Source organism: Elephas maximus, chromosome X, assembly GCF_024166365.1.
Source record: "Elephas maximus indicus isolate mEleMax1 chromosome X, mEleMax1 primary haplotype, whole genome shotgun sequence".
Classification (NCBI taxonomy): Eukaryota; Metazoa; Chordata; class Mammalia; order Proboscidea; family Elephantidae; genus Elephas; species Elephas maximus.
In genome coordinates, this window is record NC_064846.1 from 138,079,470 (window position 1) to 138,098,263 (window position 18,794).

The following is an 18,794-nucleotide window of genomic DNA, read 5'->3' on the forward strand; positions in this document are numbered from 1 at the left end:
GGCAGCATCATGAGTGATGCCATGGCCCCAACCATCACATCTCCAAGAGTTCTCTGAGCCATTACACCAATATAGACATAGCTGTGTGCACCCTGCTGAATCGAGGGACAGAAGGGCTTTAGAAAGAGACAGAGGAGAGTTAAGGGGAGAAATAAGGAGGGGTGGAATAAGCACTGAGGGAATAAAGAGGGAATGGAAAAAGTAGCTTCAATGACCTGGGATTAGGAACACTCTTGAGGAAATGACAGAAGGGTCTCCACTGGGGACAAGGAGATGTGGCAAGCTGATATGTGGAGCTGTGCAGATTGGGCCCACCGACCACTCGCCAGGCTATCCCCCAGGAGTGCTGCAACTGCCCAGGGGAAGGGTGCTTCTCTAACTTGCCCCAAGATGCCAGGGCTTTGAACTACTGCAAACCGGTTCAGTCATAGCCAAGGAAGTGACACCAGAACAGACTTGAATTTTTAAAAATTTGGGTGAACAGAAACCATAACCAGAATGGGAAAAATTATGGGTCGAAGCCCTGGAATGGGAGACTTGGAAAAGGCGTAGTAAGCCCTTTTAGGAGCCTGATGCATGAGATTGGGTTATTGTCACGACTCAGGAGAGACACACATTCAAAGCGACGTGATCAGTCACCATGACTGGTGCACTGTCATTTCTGACTCTGAGCAAAATCTGAAGGGCAAGAGATTTGGTTGCTATGCAAACTGTACACTGCACTTGTTTTCTAAGCGGGAGATTATTTTCTAACAGGGCTTCGACCCATAATTTTTCCTGTTCTGGTTCCTGCTCACTCAGATTTTTAAAATTTGAGTCTGTTTCGGTGTCACTTCCTTAGCCATGATTGAACAGGGAAGAACCAGTGTGAAGCCCTACAAGACGCCCTATCGAGGGTCCCAGGAGGAGGCTTGTTTTTGCATACATCCTGCACTAATTCTCCCTTCACAGCTGTCTGTCTGTCTGACACTTGCTGGCCCTGGCTTGTGAACATGACCACTCATTTTGAGGAACTCCCAGCAAAGGAGCACAACCAGGACTGTGGCTAGAATTACTTCTACTTAATGTTAATACTTTGAAAATATAAATTTATGTTTAACCAAATTGAATTATTCTGACAATCTTGTATTTCCACAGATGATTTCCAAGATCTTTAGATAACTTAACCCTTGGATTGATATATTGAGTTAGTTGATGGATGTCTAGATCATTTATAAAATTTAAACATGATAAAATACTGAAACATTGATTACTAAGCATATTTTAATTTATATACTTTTACTCCTTACTTGTATATGCTACAAGAGAGCCTAGATCTTTGGGTCTGTCAGTATGTTCATTTCCACCACTTTAAGAAGTTGTATAAGGGATATGTGCCATTGTAGAAAGTGTGTTAAGTTTATTTCCGAGCTCTGCTTATCCAGCAAAATGACAGACAGTTCACATTATCTACCCCCCTAGTTTTCTCTAGGTGAAATAGAAGTGACTTTGCTGAACACTTTTAATTAACATATGTGAATGAGACACTACTAGAGGTCTCAAGAAAATGAGATGTGTTTCTGTTGGTTAAGGTTAAAAAAAATAAGGCAGAATATCGCTGTCGTGAATTAAAATGACTTCTTGTTCCTAGTGGAAAAGAGGATGGTGAAAGACAAAACTGAGCAGGAATTTTACAATTCCTCAAGCAGGCCTTGGAAATAATTTAGTCCAAATTCCTCATGGTACAGCCACGGGAGCTGATACACCCTCAAGTTACACTTGTAGGAGACCAGAACTGGTTCTTCTTCCTCTCTTTTCAGTATTCTCCACCTTTGTGTCATGAATCTCTCTTCCACAAGAGAGTTGATAAATTCCTTTCATCTTACGTTTTAGAATCCAAATGTCTCATACAAATACATAAATTGCCTCCCTGCTGCTAACTGGTTTCCTTTCATAGGATTTGCTTTTAAAAGAAGTTAAGGGAGATTTTCCCCAGAGTTATTCTAAAATCCTAATGTACAAAGGAAGCAATCTTTCTCTTTTCATGAAAGACTTTGAAGGAGAAATATTAAAACAATACCAAATGCAGGTCCTGTTAACTGCCTTTCCTTGTATTTAAAATCATACTCCTAAAAGAATAAAATAATTCAAAATCACTATCCCAGTCCCATTCAAACTGCGGTTCCTGTACTAGTGCCGGCCCATCAACTCTTGGCTACTGGTTGGCTAAAAAAGTAGGGAAAATGAGAGCCAGCATTTAGAAGCCTTTCTAACAATCAAGCTTTGCTGCAACATTTAAGTCAGTGGATTCATCTGATTGAACAGGGTAAACACCAGTTTGAGTGTTACTGTCGCGAGTCAAATGTGACCTGAATACTCATCATGTGCACTAGGACCACCTATCCATTCACAATGAATGGGAGCAACAACAGAAGACTGCTCCTACAATAAAGATAGTTTAAGAACCACTGCAACGTACTTCATTAAATGAGAAGATTAATCTTTCTGAGCACCGTGGTTACAGAATTAATTTGCAACAGGAATAACAAACTCAAGTATCTGTAGCAGCCAGGCAAAGAATATTAAATGAGTGAAGGGTGTGAGACATGACATACAATAGGGAGGGGTGAGTACTGTGGCAAACCTGAAAGGCCCAGTCTTAAAGAGACAGCAGATAGTCATCTCCAGCTGTCTGTAACCATGTGTATGCCCAGACAATTTGATTTCTCAAGAGAAGCCAGAAATCCAATTTTTCAGGTAAAAAGCTCTTGATTTTTATATGGCCACGGCTAATTTTCTTTTAAAATGTCTGTATAGAACTAAGAAACCAATCTAATGTTCGGAGTAGGTCTGTGTGCTGCCACTTTGTAATCTGTGCTTTTTGGAAATGATGTATGAACCCTGTTTTGAGGGCTCCAAGTCTCTTTCTAAAGAGTCAGGTCATCTCCCTTTGCCTATATCCTGCAGAATCTGTCAGATAGAGCAGCTGGGGCCTTCAGAAGGTCTCCACTCCCAAAGGATGCTGTAGAGGCCACTGTGGTTCCCAGACCTTATTTTCATGACAACGCCAAGGCGACTTTACCCTCCAAGTGCCCCAGAGGCCCCACTCCTATTCTCATGTCTTCTCACAGATGGTGATTTGTGCTGTGCTGACCCAGGTCTGACTGACCTGCCCTGACTGCTGTTGCTCACAGACCTGGCCTGGCAGCCACACCCTCCCCAGCCTCTGTCCACACTCACTCGGGAGCCAGTGTCCCTTTCCCCACAGGGCCCTGGCCGCCAGCGGTGTCCTCTCCATGGGGCCCACGCTACAGCAAATCCTTCCTCGCCGTCTCCCCTCCCACCTTTCAGAAATGCACAAAGAGCCTAAACCGAAGTCGCCGAGCTGGCCCATGGGCAGCGACTCTCACTGTGTCTCCCTTCCTCCCCTGAGTGCAGGATTCCTGTGCACGTGTACGAGGGGATTCGGGAGGGTGCAGAATGTAGACTGATGCCATGCTTGTCACGGGCACCATGTTTCCTGTGAAACCCACAAGCACAGCTAAAGCACAAGTCCTAAAGGGGGTGGCAGTATGGCTGTGCCCAATCTCCCACGCCCATGTGAGCCTGCAGAGGGCTTGTCAACACGCGCTCCTGAACAGTCACTCTCCAAGCTTCACCTCAGAGAAGAAACAGGGTCTGACAGAGCCTAGGAACCTGGCTCCTTATAAGAGTCGTAGGGACCATTTTCTGCCGGCCTGCATATGCTATGAAGTATGACGATTTGGCCTGACACATGATTTGGCCTGCTGCGGCTTCGTAGGCCTTTAATGAATTCCTCGTTGGTGCTGCACAGTGAAGTATCCAGGAAACTATGTTCACGTGGTACAACCATCCACAGCCATAAGCCAACATAAACAGTTCTACAAACACTGGACAGGGATTTAGCCAACATGTCAAGGTCTTTTTTTTTTTTTTTGTCAAGGTCTTAGTATAATGATTAATTCCCTGTTATTACCCACCCTAGAGGCACTCTCTGTAGGCTGAAGGACACTGAATATGAGAAATTGACGCTCTGGACACAAAGATAGCTCACTTCTGGGATGGGTGTGGTAACGTTGGTGCTATTGTGTTATCGGGTGAAGGTGAATCTCCACCTGCAGTTGTTGGGGAGAGGACCACTTGCCAACCCAAAGGAACAGAAGAGTTGAGCTTGGCTAGTACTAGGCATGGAGCCCTGGTGGCTAAGAGTGGTTAAGAGTTAGGGCTGCTAACTGAAATGTCAGCAGTTCGAATCCACCAGCAGCTCCTTGGAAACCCTATAGGGCAGTTCTACTCTGTCCTATAGGGTCGCTGTGAGTCAGAATCGACTCGACGGCAATGGGTTTGGTTCTTTGTTTTTTGGTTTAGTACTAGGCATGCTTTTTGTCTGTATAACAAATCACAAATATGTGGGCTAATGCTAGGAGCACCCCCTGACTCTATAATGAATCACAAATTTGTGGGGTAAACATTTTGACAATTAGAGTTCAGTACATATAAAATTTAGTGGGCATTATATGGCCACCAAAGGAGTCTTTGGGCGGCACAGTTAAGAACTCGACTACTAACTGAAGGATAGGCGGTTTGAACCCACCCAGAGGCACCTTGGAAAAAGGCCTGATGATCTGCTTCCATAAGGTCACAGCCCTGAAAACTCTATGGAGCACAGTTCTAAACCACAACACACAGGGTTGCCAGGATTGAAATCGACTGGACGGCAACTGGTTTTTGGTCTGAATATAGCAAGAACATTTTCTTGGATTTATAGAAGAACATACTCCAAGGAGAAGGGATGGATTATCCAATGAGGAAGGTATGCATAGGCTTACTTGTGTGTATTTATTAATCTGTAGTGTACAATTTCAATCTGCCCCTGCCAAGGAGCTCCAAGGCCAAGCCCAACACTGTTTCCTCCCTTCTCAGGACGCTCCCGTGAAGTAGGCAAAGGCCCAGCTGGGTCCTTCTGCTCTGACAGATGGTGGAAGGAGGCAGAACCAGGGAGAGTCCCCAGGCTGCAGGGAGCAGAGGAACCCAGGGTGGGGCTGTCTGGTCCATGATCTAACTCTGTCTCCTCCCTCGGCATGGCTCTCTCCTGCCTCTCCACAAGGTTCCACAGGGGTGGTTTTCCCAGACATGGACCAGGCATGCAGCAGTCACGTGAGAACCAGGCCCAGCTCACCTTGGAGAGCACGCCTAAGCATGCAGTGTAGACAGACGAAATGCAGCTGCTTATTGAGGGCATACTGTGTGCCAGGCACGGTGCTAAACCCCAGTTTACAGGCACAAGGTGCTTAATGCTAACAAAAACCCAAAGATGTGGGAACTCTTATTATCCCCATTTTACGAGGAAACTCTTGCTCAGAGTGAATAAATGAATGCCCAAGATCACTTGTCCAGCGAGTAGGGGGCTGAGATCCCTAACCCAGGCCATGTGATCCCATTGTTCAAGCCAGCTGGGCAGCCTCTGACCAGCCCTCCTTGAAAAGGCAGGAGGCAGGAGAGGTGGCCCTCGAGCATGTGATGAACAGGTGAAAACCTCAATGCTGACACTCACAGGGAAGGGGTGAGATTGCTACAACACTTAATGGGACACCCATTTTTATTTAACGCTGCGCACAATTGTTTTTATAAGAATTGTATATGTTTTTGAGTCAATCGATTGGGACAGAATTCACATAGAATATACTCCAAACATGTATTTGACCACTGACATTCTGTTTCTCTATTAAATACATGATCATTAGACAGATTAGGAGTTTCATCTAAGAAAGAGATGGGGAATTATACATTTATAACTATGTTCAGTGACATTTAAGAACCGTTGTTAACTGCCTGAACTGCGTGTCATCTTAGTTCAGATAGTAGCTTATACATAACAGTACTATTTAATTTACCAGCATCCACAGAGAGGACAGAATGATATGTTCCACAGGAAGGGTCTAAGCACTGACTAATAATCCCTGCCTCAAGTCTTTCTGTGGAGTGAGGCAGGGAATAAATAATAAATGACATCAACATGACCGTAGTTCCTTTTATGTTTCTTTATCGTTTCCATCACTTCTCAGTCTTCATGTAAAACCCCATTAAGTTCATGCCAACCAATATGCCACCTTCTCCACCCCACCCCTGTTGCCATAACCTTTTGATCTTTTGACATTCCCTGTCATGAATAAAGCCTTCTACACCTCAGCCATGGTCTTCAGCTCTATCCCCAGTCTTACCAACGTCCTGGGCACTTCATCATACCAACAAGGAGGCCCCCTGCCAACATCCTGACATTGCATGGCCTTGACCTCCTCAGAACCCATGAGGAAGTCTCCTCTACCCACCCACCCCCACCTCAGCCACCTCAGCCCACCCAGGGCCACTCCCTGCACTGTCACCATTAGAAAATGCCCCTCTCTGAAATCACTGGTTCAAACAGCCCACGCCAACTACCACCTTCTATCAATGGGTGTCTCCCCTTGGATGTCCCACAGACATCTCCAACTCAAATGACAGAAAATGAGAGAAGTCAGAAGTTCAGGGATGTAAACCCTTTAACAGCATTTGCTGATGGGAGCTGTATGGGACTCCACTAGATTCAGAGCCCTGGAGGTGCAGTGCTTAAGAGCTCAGCTGCTAACCAAAAGGCTGGCAGTTCGCATTCACCAGGCACTTCTTGGAAACCCTATGGGGCAGTTCTCCTCTGTCCTATAGGGTCGCTGTGAGTCGGAATCAACTCAACAGCAACGGGCTTGGTTACGGGTTTCTAGATTCATGGTTTATAGAGATAAAGCGTCTGTTGTTTGTCTATTTTGAGCTCAAATTATGAATCATGTGCTGTGGAAGAATAACTATTTGATATCTGGGCTGGGGAGCTTTTCTGTTTCTCTGTTTACTCCTGATTCATGGCTGAAATTATAGAAGTGATATGCTCTATTTCTCTGTGGCCACATGTCTATGTGTCTGTAATTCAGAAGAACCTTCACCTCTGATTATGTGACTTTTTCTAGCTCTAGATGGTATTAGTATATAATATGTTATAATGTCTTAAATTGAAGGAGCTCTGTTCTGATTGGCATAACTAGATAAATAATTGCTTATAAAAATTAAATATTCCTAAGATTTTCTAAAAATAAGCAAATTGAACTTTATTTAAATGTGCTAAATATAAACAATATATATTGTTCCAGAAACCAACTCAGAACCATTTTAAGAATTCAAGTTCATATTATGTAGGTAAATATTTGGCAAACAAGACTAGTTTAATATTTTGGGTTTAATGAAAACTATGTTTTCCCTAGGAGTCCCTGGGTGGTACAAATAGTTAACGCTCTTGGCTGCTAATCAAAAGATTAGAGGTTCAAGCCCACCCAGAGGTGCCTTAGAAGACAGGCCCGGCAATCTACTTCCAAAATATCAGCCATTGCAAAGCCTATGGAGCACAGTTTTACTCTGACACACATAGGGTCTCCGTGAGTTGGAATAGACTCGACAGCAACTGCTTTTGTCTTTTTTTTAAAGACCTTATAAATTCTATTCAGCTGGTGTACTACAAAACCTTACTACTGCAGAAATACAAGTACGTCAGAACAATGATTCAATTTGGTTTAACATCAATGAGTTGCATGGGAAAAAACTGTCACATCAAAGGAAGTGCTCAGTCTTCCCTAGGTTAAATTTGAGCAGGGAGAACGTTATGAACATAGTTCCTTCAGAAATCCCGTGCTGCATGGGCAGTTCCTAGGGCTCTGTCAGCGCCTGTGCTGGCCACGCTTGTCCTCCTGTTTGGCAGAGTCCTGGTGGTGCTTCCCTGACCGTGGAGGCAATACTACCTATAGTGTTACTGGTCATCACTGCATTTATTTAAATTAAAAAAAAAGTTTGGTTGAACCCATACTTTTCCATCTAGCATTTTTCAATCTAGCATTTTCTAGACCAGTGCTTTTCAATTCAGGATGAACATCAAATTTGTCTATGGAACTTTACTAAACATAGATGTTTAGAACCACTCTAGACTTCTTTAATATAGGCTTAATTGTTATGCTTATAGAAATTTTGCCCCAAACTCTTTTTTTATTGGTTTTATTATATTGTTTTGCATGTCACAAAAACAACCACATTTCCTTTTCAGTTGCATTATTCTCATTATGCACCCCCACTAGACTTTTCACTTGTGAAAATTATCAGTCATAAGTTAACCACTGAGTGCTGAAAATGTAGCAAGAAGTATGGTGATGACGGAAATGATGAAAACAAAGAACTGGAAGCATTGAAATCTGGTTCTGTCTTCAAGCATAATTTTAATAGTTATTACATGTAGACAGCAATTTAGGAACAACTGGATTAAACAGAGCCTTTTGAACCCTAAGCAGGCTGTTAGTGAAGGAGATTCTTAGATTGGTTTGGGCTGGAAAGATGAGGAACTATGAAATTGGAGATCAATGGGAGTCCGGGGTTACTGGACTGGCCTGGAGGGAGGGAGATTAGCAAGGAGAGTCAAAGATGGTGGGATTCCAAGCTCTCCACCTGTGTAGTCAACCACAGCAGTCACGCCTGTTAATAGCATTCCATGAAAAATTATTTGAACACTAGTTTCCATTGCTAAAAACCACAACATAGCACCACGTGCAGGACTGCATGATAAAGATGACTGATTAGAAATACTATGCGACTTTGGGCAAGAAGACTCACTGTGGGCTGCAGTGGAATTAGGTTTAGACACTAAATTAGAAGATCAGAAGTTTCCAGTCTTACTCTGATTGTCAAACCCACAGGGACGAGGGTTCTAGATGCTATGACTTTGTATTCCTCTTCATGCCTCACACTTTGTAAATATTTATCGACTGAGCTATAGAGGGAAATAGGGTTAGATAAGCTTTGGAAGTTTATATATATATTTATATGTAAATAAAATTAATTAGAACAAAATGTCATAACACATTTTAAGAAAAGGACAGGTGCTAAGAATTACAGCAGAAAGACAAGCATCAAGAAAACCAGCCAGAGAGTTACCGAGGTTTGGTTAATCCACAGCCTAAGAATACGTGCCAACGTTTATGTGTCTGATGTATTTGGGGAAGAGAGTTAAAAATAAATAAAATTTGTGCTCTCAAAGAGATTCAGCTATACAGGCAAGGCACAGAGGGAACAAGCAGGAAACTTCAAGGATGGCCAAGAGATGGAAGAGAAGCTCTGGGACTTCTAGTTTGAGCTTTTTCTGAAATACCTTAAGAACTTCTTTTTCAAAAAAGCAAGTCCATATCGTAACAGCCAAGCATCAATTTTAAAAAGTGATCTGTGATGACAGATGGTAGAACAGTGTTATCTCTTGAGGGGGGAATATGAGGGAGCCTTCTGGAAATATCTTGATCTAGGTGTTAGGTTTCATGGATTTATTTATCCAGCTGTAAGTTATATAACTTTTGGAAATTGAGACATATTTTTATAAGTACATTTTTATGACTTTTATGGAAAATTCCCCAGGAATTTAAGCTTATAAAATGGATACTTACATGTAGAATTTATATTTTTAAAATTCCTCCTTGATCATAAAGCAAATAAATTTAATTTTTTATACTGTAGAGAACAAGTCATGTTTACTTCTGCTTGTTTTATGATATGACGCACCATCCTTTAGTTTGGAGGTAACTACACTTAAGAAGATGCCCTGTGGCCCCAAGGTTTCACCTTGTGCTCTCGTTTCTCATCTTCTCAAATGTCAAATGTAAGCTGTTCCTCTGTTAAACAGAAAAAAGCATGAACACACACATACACACAACAAAACAAAAAACCCCACAGATATTTGGTACATGTAGTCAATGCCACTCCTAGGACTTGACAAAGTATACTACAGCAGAGAGCTCTATCTATTCCTTTGGAACAAGTGTTTCCATTTTGAATCAAGCCAAGGTCATTTAAAAGTATTCCAGAAAGTTCTTTTTAATGCTGAGAACGCCCTGGGGCCTTCACCAGATAATTGCTGATTTCTTTACTGAGCGGTATGTCCTAATTTTACAAGTAAAAGGGAATTTATTTTGATTTTGTTAAAAAAAAAACCCTACAATTAACAAGAACTTATGCAGCATGCTATACCTAAACATAATATGATTAATTAATACACTGTGAGAGAAATCTCTTGGGTTTAAAAATAGCTTTATTTAGCATACCAAAAACACAGAAACGTAAGAAAAACCTTATCTATTATAAACATAAAAATAGTTAAATACCATAATTTAATGTAAACCAAGTGTTTAAAAATGTGAAATATTATAACAAAATACATGCTATTTACACAGGACCAAGTTAAAGCTATCTCCACAGTTATCAGATCATCAATCTTGAAGTCATCATTAACAATGAAACAAATACAGCACCTCTATTTGCATTGGTCAATAGAAAAAAAATCATTGTATTTGAACAGATATAACTCATCATGACATTCAGAGAAGGCAGGCAGAAAGTGCCCATTCTAAAATTCCAGACACAGCCTCTGCATGTGGAGGCCTGTAAACCATTCAGCTGGAAAACCATAGAGGCTATTCTTTCATTTAAATGCAAACCAGTTGATTCTATTTAGTGACCACTTAAGAAAGGTACTAAATATATTCTGCAAAAATAAACCTTTATTAAAAACGATCAAAGGTGAGTGTAATATTAATTAGGTAAGAAAGACAAAAGCATACAAAATATATACTGTTCCAGACAAGCCCCTTAGTTATAACAAATGTTTAAGAAACTGCATTTATAAAACCAGATGGGGTAGCTAAAGTTTTTTTTTTTTTTAATTTTACAACTCAAAGCAAAATCAAACAAAAACAAACCAGAATGAATGTTTCCTGTAAGAAAGTAGCACTGTGTTTAGCCTGTCACTATCACATGCAAGCCACCATAAGATCTGTGGCTGATGTCAGTTATCGCTATGGGCTAGAGTATTTTCTTTGATGAAAGTCTAAATAGTTGTAGTCATTGATCAGTTTAAGCTTTGGCATTTGTTTCCAGGATCAACATTCATTCTTACACTGCAATTCAGATATCTCTAAGAGGCAACATTAAAGCCAACGTCAGGAGCTTAAAATGTAAAAGTGACAAGAATAGGTATTTAGTAATACAACATCCTGCTCCTTTGTCTAAGTTCTCAAACTTTTTGGTCTCTGGACCCCTTTATCCTCTTAAAATTTACTGGGGATTCAGACTCCAAAGAGCTTTTGTTTATGTGAATTGTATCTATCAATACTTACCGTGTTAGAAAATAAAATCGAGGAATTAAAAAAAATCCTAACTTACTTAAAAATAAATCCATTACATGCTAACATAAATAACATTGTTATGAAAAATAGCTATATTTTCTTTAAAAAAAAAAAAGATTTGTGGGAAGAGTGGCATTGTTTTACATTTTTATAACTTCTTTTTTTTTGGAGAAAAGGAGAATGAAAAAGTCAAATGCCTTCGTATTGTTATCAAAATAGTTTCCGTGGGCCCCACTTTGAAAACTGCTGGTCTAATCTAAGGCCTGACTTTAACAATAACGAAAAAGTCCATACAAAAGCAGTCTTGATTTTCATTTAAAAATGAACCCAAAATCCACATGGACACACACAAATCACTGGATTAAAAAATCCCACATTCAGCTTTAACTAAGAAGCTAAAGATGGCCGTGTACTCATGGCCAGTTCCAAAACCATATTGCCATTTCTGCTAAGACCAGAGTCCAGATATATTCATTTGTAGATCATAAAAGCTACAGAACCCATCAGTTCAACATACATGCCTTAGTTCCCTTTCCAATATTTTCTTAGTCCTGTTTGGGCTGAGCTGGCTGTCTTCTATAGGTTGGCACAGCATTGGTATAGACTAGAGAAGGGCATGGATTCAACTAATAGCCCACACATTCAGATTAAGAACATGGTAGGAGCTCTATTTCTGAATATATGAAAGATTGATAAATCTTATGGAAACAGAGAGGAAAAATTCTCCCTGAAGCACTAGAGTAATAACTCCTACCACCTTACATGCAGATAGGCTTCACATTTTACCAAGTGCTTTCACACACACCATCTCATTTGACCCTTGTAAGCCCCTGGAGAAGGGCAGGAGAGATGATATCATCCCCATTTTAGAGGTGAGAAATTTGAGGCTCAGAGATATGGGTATTGCCCAAGGTAACATGGCAAGTATACGGCAGAGCAGAATTAGAATTTAGGTCATCTGACTCCGAGTCCAGGATTCCCCTCAACATTCTTCCTTCTTCCTTTGGCTCCAGGAAGCAGCAGAAATGGGCTGGTGAGGAAAATGGAGATAGCATAGAATAAAACAGCCACAACTGGTATTCCTTTTGCCTCACAGACCATTTTCTCCAACACTAGGGAGGCTTGGGATTGGCACAGACATTTCCCTGAATGGATCTAATATATTTTCCATCAGTGCATACATAATGGAAACTCATATGAAACAACTGTCTTAATTTCTTCTTTCTGAGTCATTTTATATACGCAGTTCAATCACAACCTGTTCCCTCCATTCCAAGAGTAAAAATCTTGCAGTTCAAAAAAAAAGAAAAGCTGATGAAGATACAAAAGGAAATACAGGCAATCATGAGATCCAGGTGGCGCTATAATTAGGTTTAGCATGCACCTGGCACAACACAGACATTGCAATCTTGTTCCACCAATTGGAGGGCAATATAAAAATCACTGTTCTTAATTTAATGGAAAGTTGCCTCCTACTAATCTTGAGGCAAAGACTTCAGCCTGTACAAAAACATCAATAAAATAATCTCAAATATTTCATTTTAACTAAACTCTTCGGTGGCTGGAGAGTCTGTGGTGGTAGGAGAAAGGGCAGACAATAAAGTGAAAAGACAATGAAACAGTGCAAAGAAAATAATTATTGCCACATATGAGTAAAGGAGTAATCAGTATCTATTCCCTGTCTCATATACATACATATATATGCATACATACATACATGTTTTTGGGTACTGTTAAATTGGTTTTCAATTCAAAGCAATCCCACGCGACAGAGTAGAACTGCCCCATAGAGTTTCCTAGGCTGTAATCTTTACAGAAGCAGGTCACCAGGCCTTTCTTCCACAGAGCTACTGGTGCGTTTGAGTCACAAACCTTTCAGATAGCAGCTGAGCGTTTAACCACTGTGTCACAGGGGTTCACTTTAGAAATTATTTCCTTGTCAAAGAATCCTCTCCACCAAGATGTTACCATAAATGGCATGAGACATTAAGAGATGCTAATCAAACACTGTTCATTTTTTTGGGGGGAGGGGGTGGTTAACTATAAAACTTGCAAAATGCCACTAATGACCAATGATGTTCTTGCTACATACCCTAAGTTATCATTTATTGCTCGCACTTTCTCTCTCTGAGATGTTTCTAAAATCAAGATTTACTACATGCATTTTTTTTCTTTTAAGGTAGATGAAGAAATAGGCGGTTAACAAAAGCCAGTAAAAGTTAGAAAGCATGCTAACTATATCTTATTTGCAAAATTCAACAGCATGTTACTGGCTATCTATTACACAAATTGTTGGTGCCCTTTCCCCCAATTTCGGTGAGTAATGTTCTCTATACAGGTGATTGAAATATAAGTTAATGGTTCTTTAGGACACTTGCACATATACTGTGTCGATACACACATGTATATACGCATGTACATACATATATATACATACACACACATATATCCATACGAGTGTCATCGTATCACATGAAGACCTCCACTAGTATGTTTTTTCTTCACGTATTTCTGCTAGCAAAAATGAGCACAGATAATGACTTTATAATAGGGAACAAAACTAAAGAAAATCAAATCAGAAAGTGTGAAGTGGTATGCTGTAGTAGTCTAATAAAATAAGTCAATGCAAATTTATGTAGTGGTAAAGTGCTAGAAAGTTCTTTCATTAGTATTTTAAAAATGGTTAGAGTAAAAAGAAGTTTGCGGCTTCACTTGATGGCAGTGACCACAGGCACCATTGCAATAGCATTGGCTGAGTTGGAGTTGACAATGTCCTCATACTCCGGGGGTGGGTCTAAATGAGGTTCCGTCTCACTCCTACGAAGGGTCACCTGGCCAGTGGCCTCCTCATAGGTTGGTGGGGGGTCGCAGTTGGACAGGCGGGTGGAGACGGAATCTGAGCGACCAACGACATATTCCAGAAAACCTGGAGACAGCCCACTGCTATCATATATTTCGTCTGGTTGGGAAGGAGGAGTGATGATATTTAGGTGCTGAGGAAAAGGAATGTGGCCCTCAGTCACTGTCTGTCTACGAGTTTTGTTTCTCAGGAAGCATCTCCAGATTAGGAAAATGACAAGGAGGATGATGAAGAGGCCAAAGATTAACGGAAAGGTCAGGTAAAACTGAAACCAGTCACTTCCTCTGCTGTTCTCTCCCGGTTGCTCTTTTGTGTAGGTGTTCCAAAACTCCTTCTGAAAATATGAGACAAAAATAAAAAACCAGAAATTAGTAAGACAAAAGATGGGAAATATCAGATTAACAAATGTCTGGCTTCAGTGAACATAATGAATAATAAAACCCAAACCGGATTTGTTGGTTTAAACAACCAGTAACCTATAATGAATTTTCATGACAAAAAAATTACAAATAAATCATGGTGCCTAAACTGGATCCTCCCTAAAATGGTCAGTCAGAATCTATGAATCTTTTCAAAGACTTGAAATTATTTAGATTTTCACCTATGAAATTTTAGGGGAAAATTAAGAAATATAAGGGGTTTCTTGTTCCCAAATATACCAAATAATTTTCCTTTAAAGATACAACTCAAAACTTACTCTCCACGCCCAACTATGAGGTTCTCATCACCTGGTCTGCATCATTAATTAAAAAAAAAAAGTTGCTGTTGACTCAGACTCATGGCAACCCCATGTGGGTCTGAGGAGAACTGTGCTCAAAAGGGTTTTTTTTATAATTTACTTTTGTTGCTGTTGTTGAGAATAAACACAGCAAAACATACACAAATTCAACAGTTTCTACACGTACAATTCAGTGGCATTGATCACATTCTTTGAGTCGTGCAACCATTCTCACCCTCCTTTTCTGAGTTGTTCCTTCCCCATTCCATAGGGGTTTCAATGCCTGATTTTTCAGAAGTAGATCACCAGGCCTTTCTTCTGAGGTACCTCTGGGTAGGCTCAAAATACCAACCTTTTGGTTAGCAGCCCAGTGTATTAACCATTTGGACCACCCAGAGATTCATCATCATTAATAGTATTTGCTAATTTAGGATCTTGAGTCCTGGTAGTGCAAATGGCTAATGCACTGGGCTGCCAACCAAAAGGTTGGTGGTTCAAGTCTACTCAGATGCTCCTCAGAAGAAGGGCCTTGAGATCTACTTCCAAAAAATCAGCCATCAAAAACACTATGGAGCACAGTTCTACTCTGACACACATGGGGTTGCCATGAGTCAGAACTGATGACAACTAGTTTTAGACTTTTGGTATTCAAACACTTCACAGATGAACACCTTGCTTTCTAATTGTTCTGTCTGGGGGTCCCCTTTTACCAGACTTCCATCCCCAAGGTTTCGTAAACAGATGTTGACTGAATGTTGGAATTACATACTGCTTGGCCCTGAGCTAGTGAAGAAACTGTCTTAGGTTATTTCTAAACCTAGGCCTTAATCCTAAATTAAATGTGGTCTAAAAGTTCAAGTCTTTAATGTTTGTGGGTGGAAATATTTAAAAACAAAACAATCAAACAAAAAAACCCTGACTCAAATACTAGTTATGATACCTAGTCAAGTTATTCTCTTAAGTCTTAGATTCCTTACATGTAAAATGGGATAATACTCACCTACCTGATAGGCTGTCTGAGCATTAAATGAGATAATGTAGATAAAGTATTTATCAACTGTCTGATACATAAACATAAACCTTCAATAAATAACAGTAATTATATATTTAAAATTTTTGAGAGGCAGGGCCAAGATGGTGGAGTAGTCAGACATTTCTGGTGGTCCCTCTTACAACAAAGATGCGAAAAAACAAGTGAATCGATGATATATGACAATCTAGGCACCCTGAACATCAAAGGCAAAGTTTCAGAATCAGACTGAGTGGCAGGGGGAGGGAGAGACTGTTTAGAAGCAGCAAGGATTGGCGAGGTCTGACCTGGTGTGAACGAGAACCCTGCAGGCCGGATCAGCGGGTGTGTGCAGTGAGGCAAGCAGTGGCCTTTGGGATGCATTTTCTACATTTGGGAAGACCAAGTGGCAGAGAGTCTACTCAAACCTACAGAACACAGTAAAAAGCGGCGCTCAATTGGCCAAGGATGAGTACATGCATCTAACTTACTGCACGGATCAAAGAACACCCAGTTTGGAAAGGACCTCTTTCCCATTTACCTGCTCCCTCCCTGCACTGCATCCGTCCGGGGCCTGAAGGTGTCCCAGGCAGCTTCGGTAACTGCTGCATCCCCTGGGACCGAAGTAGGGCCCATCATGCATCCTGAGCCATTCTCCCGGCCTTGGAGAGATCGAATTAACAAACAGGGAAAAAATAATCTGCCAGCTCCCCTAAACCAGGAAATCAGGACAGAAACAGCTCCTTTGCCCAGGCACAGGAATAAGGGGCCCACAGACTATGAATGCTTTTCACCCCTGCATACACCTGTGTGGGCCCATTTCAACAGTATAGGCCCTCATTAGCACAGTACAACAGGGTATATACCTGAAGCCTATTTTCATCTATATCTGCTATATGGTAGAATGGTAGGTTCATGATATTTGACACCACTCTGCCCTAAATATAGGGTCCTCACCTACTGACACCAGGGGCTAGAGGACTGGTGGCCCCACCCACAATACCTAGCCACCTGCGACAGGGGTCCAAGAATAAGTGATGCCTCCCAGTCCTTAAAACCAACAGCATTGGGTACCCAGCATCTGGCTGCAAAACCCACCCACCTACATGCTCTAGGGAACAGGGACACGCTTTCCTCCCAGACACTCTGGGGCAACCATCAGCCCCCTGCCTTGATCAGTGCATGACCCTCTACTGCAGCCAGATACCTGTGCCTACTCCAATCACCCCTGACCGTCTAAGACTGTAAGTGAGAGCCTGCAACACACACTTGGTGACAGACTACCTAGACACCTAAGCCGAATCCATACAAGAAAAGTAAACGGACACCTGGGCTCACATACCTAGTAACAGACCTACCACCTGATGACAGGATGTTAGAGCTTCAAAGGTGCCAATAATCAAATTAGCTCACACAAGCAGCCTATTTGGGCATACCAAAACAAAGCAAAACCAGAAGCTGGGACACACTAAGAAAACATAAAATACATAAATAAAATAACCTATTGATGGCTTGGAAACAACCCCCCGCCCCCAAAAAAAAAACAAACCCATTCCTGTTGAGTTGATTCCAACTCATAGTGACCCTACAGGACAGAGTAGAACTGCCCCTAGGGTTTCCAAGGAGCAGCTGGTAGATCTGAACTGCTGGCCTTTCGGTTAGCAGTCATAGCTCTTAACCACTGAACCACCAGGACTCCTTTGGAGACGATAACCAAAAAAACCAAACCCAGTGCCATTGAATCAATTCCAAATCATAGCGACCCTACAGAACAGAGCAGAACTGCCCACACAGAGTTTCCAAGGAGCGCCTGGAGGATTCAAACTGCTGACCCTTTGGTTAGCAGCCATGGCACTTAACCACTACACCACCAGGGTTTCCTTCGGAGACAACAGTCAATATCAAGTCACATAAAGAGGCAGACCATGATGGCTTCTACAAGTTCCCAAAATAAAGAATCAACAAATCAAAGCTAAACCCCTGAAAATACAGAAATAAAGACGTCGATATGTAAAAGATGACAACATTCAAGAGGGACTAAAAATGTGGTTATATATCTTTCCTATGGAGAGGAAATCGAGGTGATATAAAGAAATAAAAAATTGGTTTAAACTTAGAAAAATAGGTATAAATATTAAGGCAACAGCAAAGGAAACTAACAATGCTACACATCAAAATAAAAAAAAACAAGAAAAGCATAAAGACTGAGCAAATACAAAATCAACAATGAAAAAGATGAAAAGAAAATACATAAAGAAAAACAACTCAGCACAGAAAGTTCAGTGGAAAAAGAAATGGTCAACAAAATATACACAAAAAACATCAAAATGAGAGCACTAAACTCATACCTATCAATAATTATGCTGAAGGTAAATGGCCTAAATACACCAATAAAGAGACAGAGAGTGGCCGAATGGATAAAAAACATGATTTGTCTATACGTTGTCTACAAGACACATGTTAGACTTAAAGACACAAACAACCTAAAACTCAAAGGATGGAAAAAAATATATTAAGCAACCAACAATCAAAAAAGAGCATGAGTGGCTGTACTAATTACTGACAAAACAGACTTCAAACTTAAATCTACCACAAAGGATAAGGAATGACACTATATAATGATTAAAGAGACAATATATCAGTAGGATATAACCATATTAAATATTTATGCACCCAACAGCAGGGCTTCGAGATACATAGAACAAACTCCAACAGCACTGTAAAGTGAGATAAATAGCTCCACAATAATATTACAAGACTTCAACACACCACTGTCAGTGAAGGACGTAACATCCAGAAAGCTCAACAAAGACACAGAAGAGCTAAATGCCAAAATTAACCAACTTGACCTCATAGACATATATAGAACACTCCACCCAACAGCATCGAAGTATACTTTCTTTTCCAATGCACATGGAACATTCTCTAGACTAGACCATATATCAGGCAATAAAGCAAGCCTTAACAGAATCCAAA

At 40.8% G+C, this 18,794-nt stretch overlaps 1 protein-coding gene across 4 annotated transcripts in view; it reads right to left on the minus strand.

The window, feature by feature from the left end:
- Positions 1–10,127: 10,127 nt before the first annotated feature.
- PRRG1 (proline rich and Gla domain 1) overlaps positions 10,128–18,794 on the minus strand; it is a 156,438-nt gene continuing 147,771 nt past the window's right edge. For 3 of the 4 annotated variants that reach the window (XM_049871333.1, XM_049871335.1, XM_049871334.1), the window contains exon 4: positions 10,128–14,425. In XM_049871333.1, coding sequence (XP_049727290.1) covers positions 13,940–14,425 — 486 coding nt within the window. In that variant the 3' untranslated portion in view covers positions 10,128–13,939. The remainder of the gene's footprint in view (positions 14,426–18,794) is intronic. The other variant, XM_049871336.1, reaches the window with a different exon arrangement.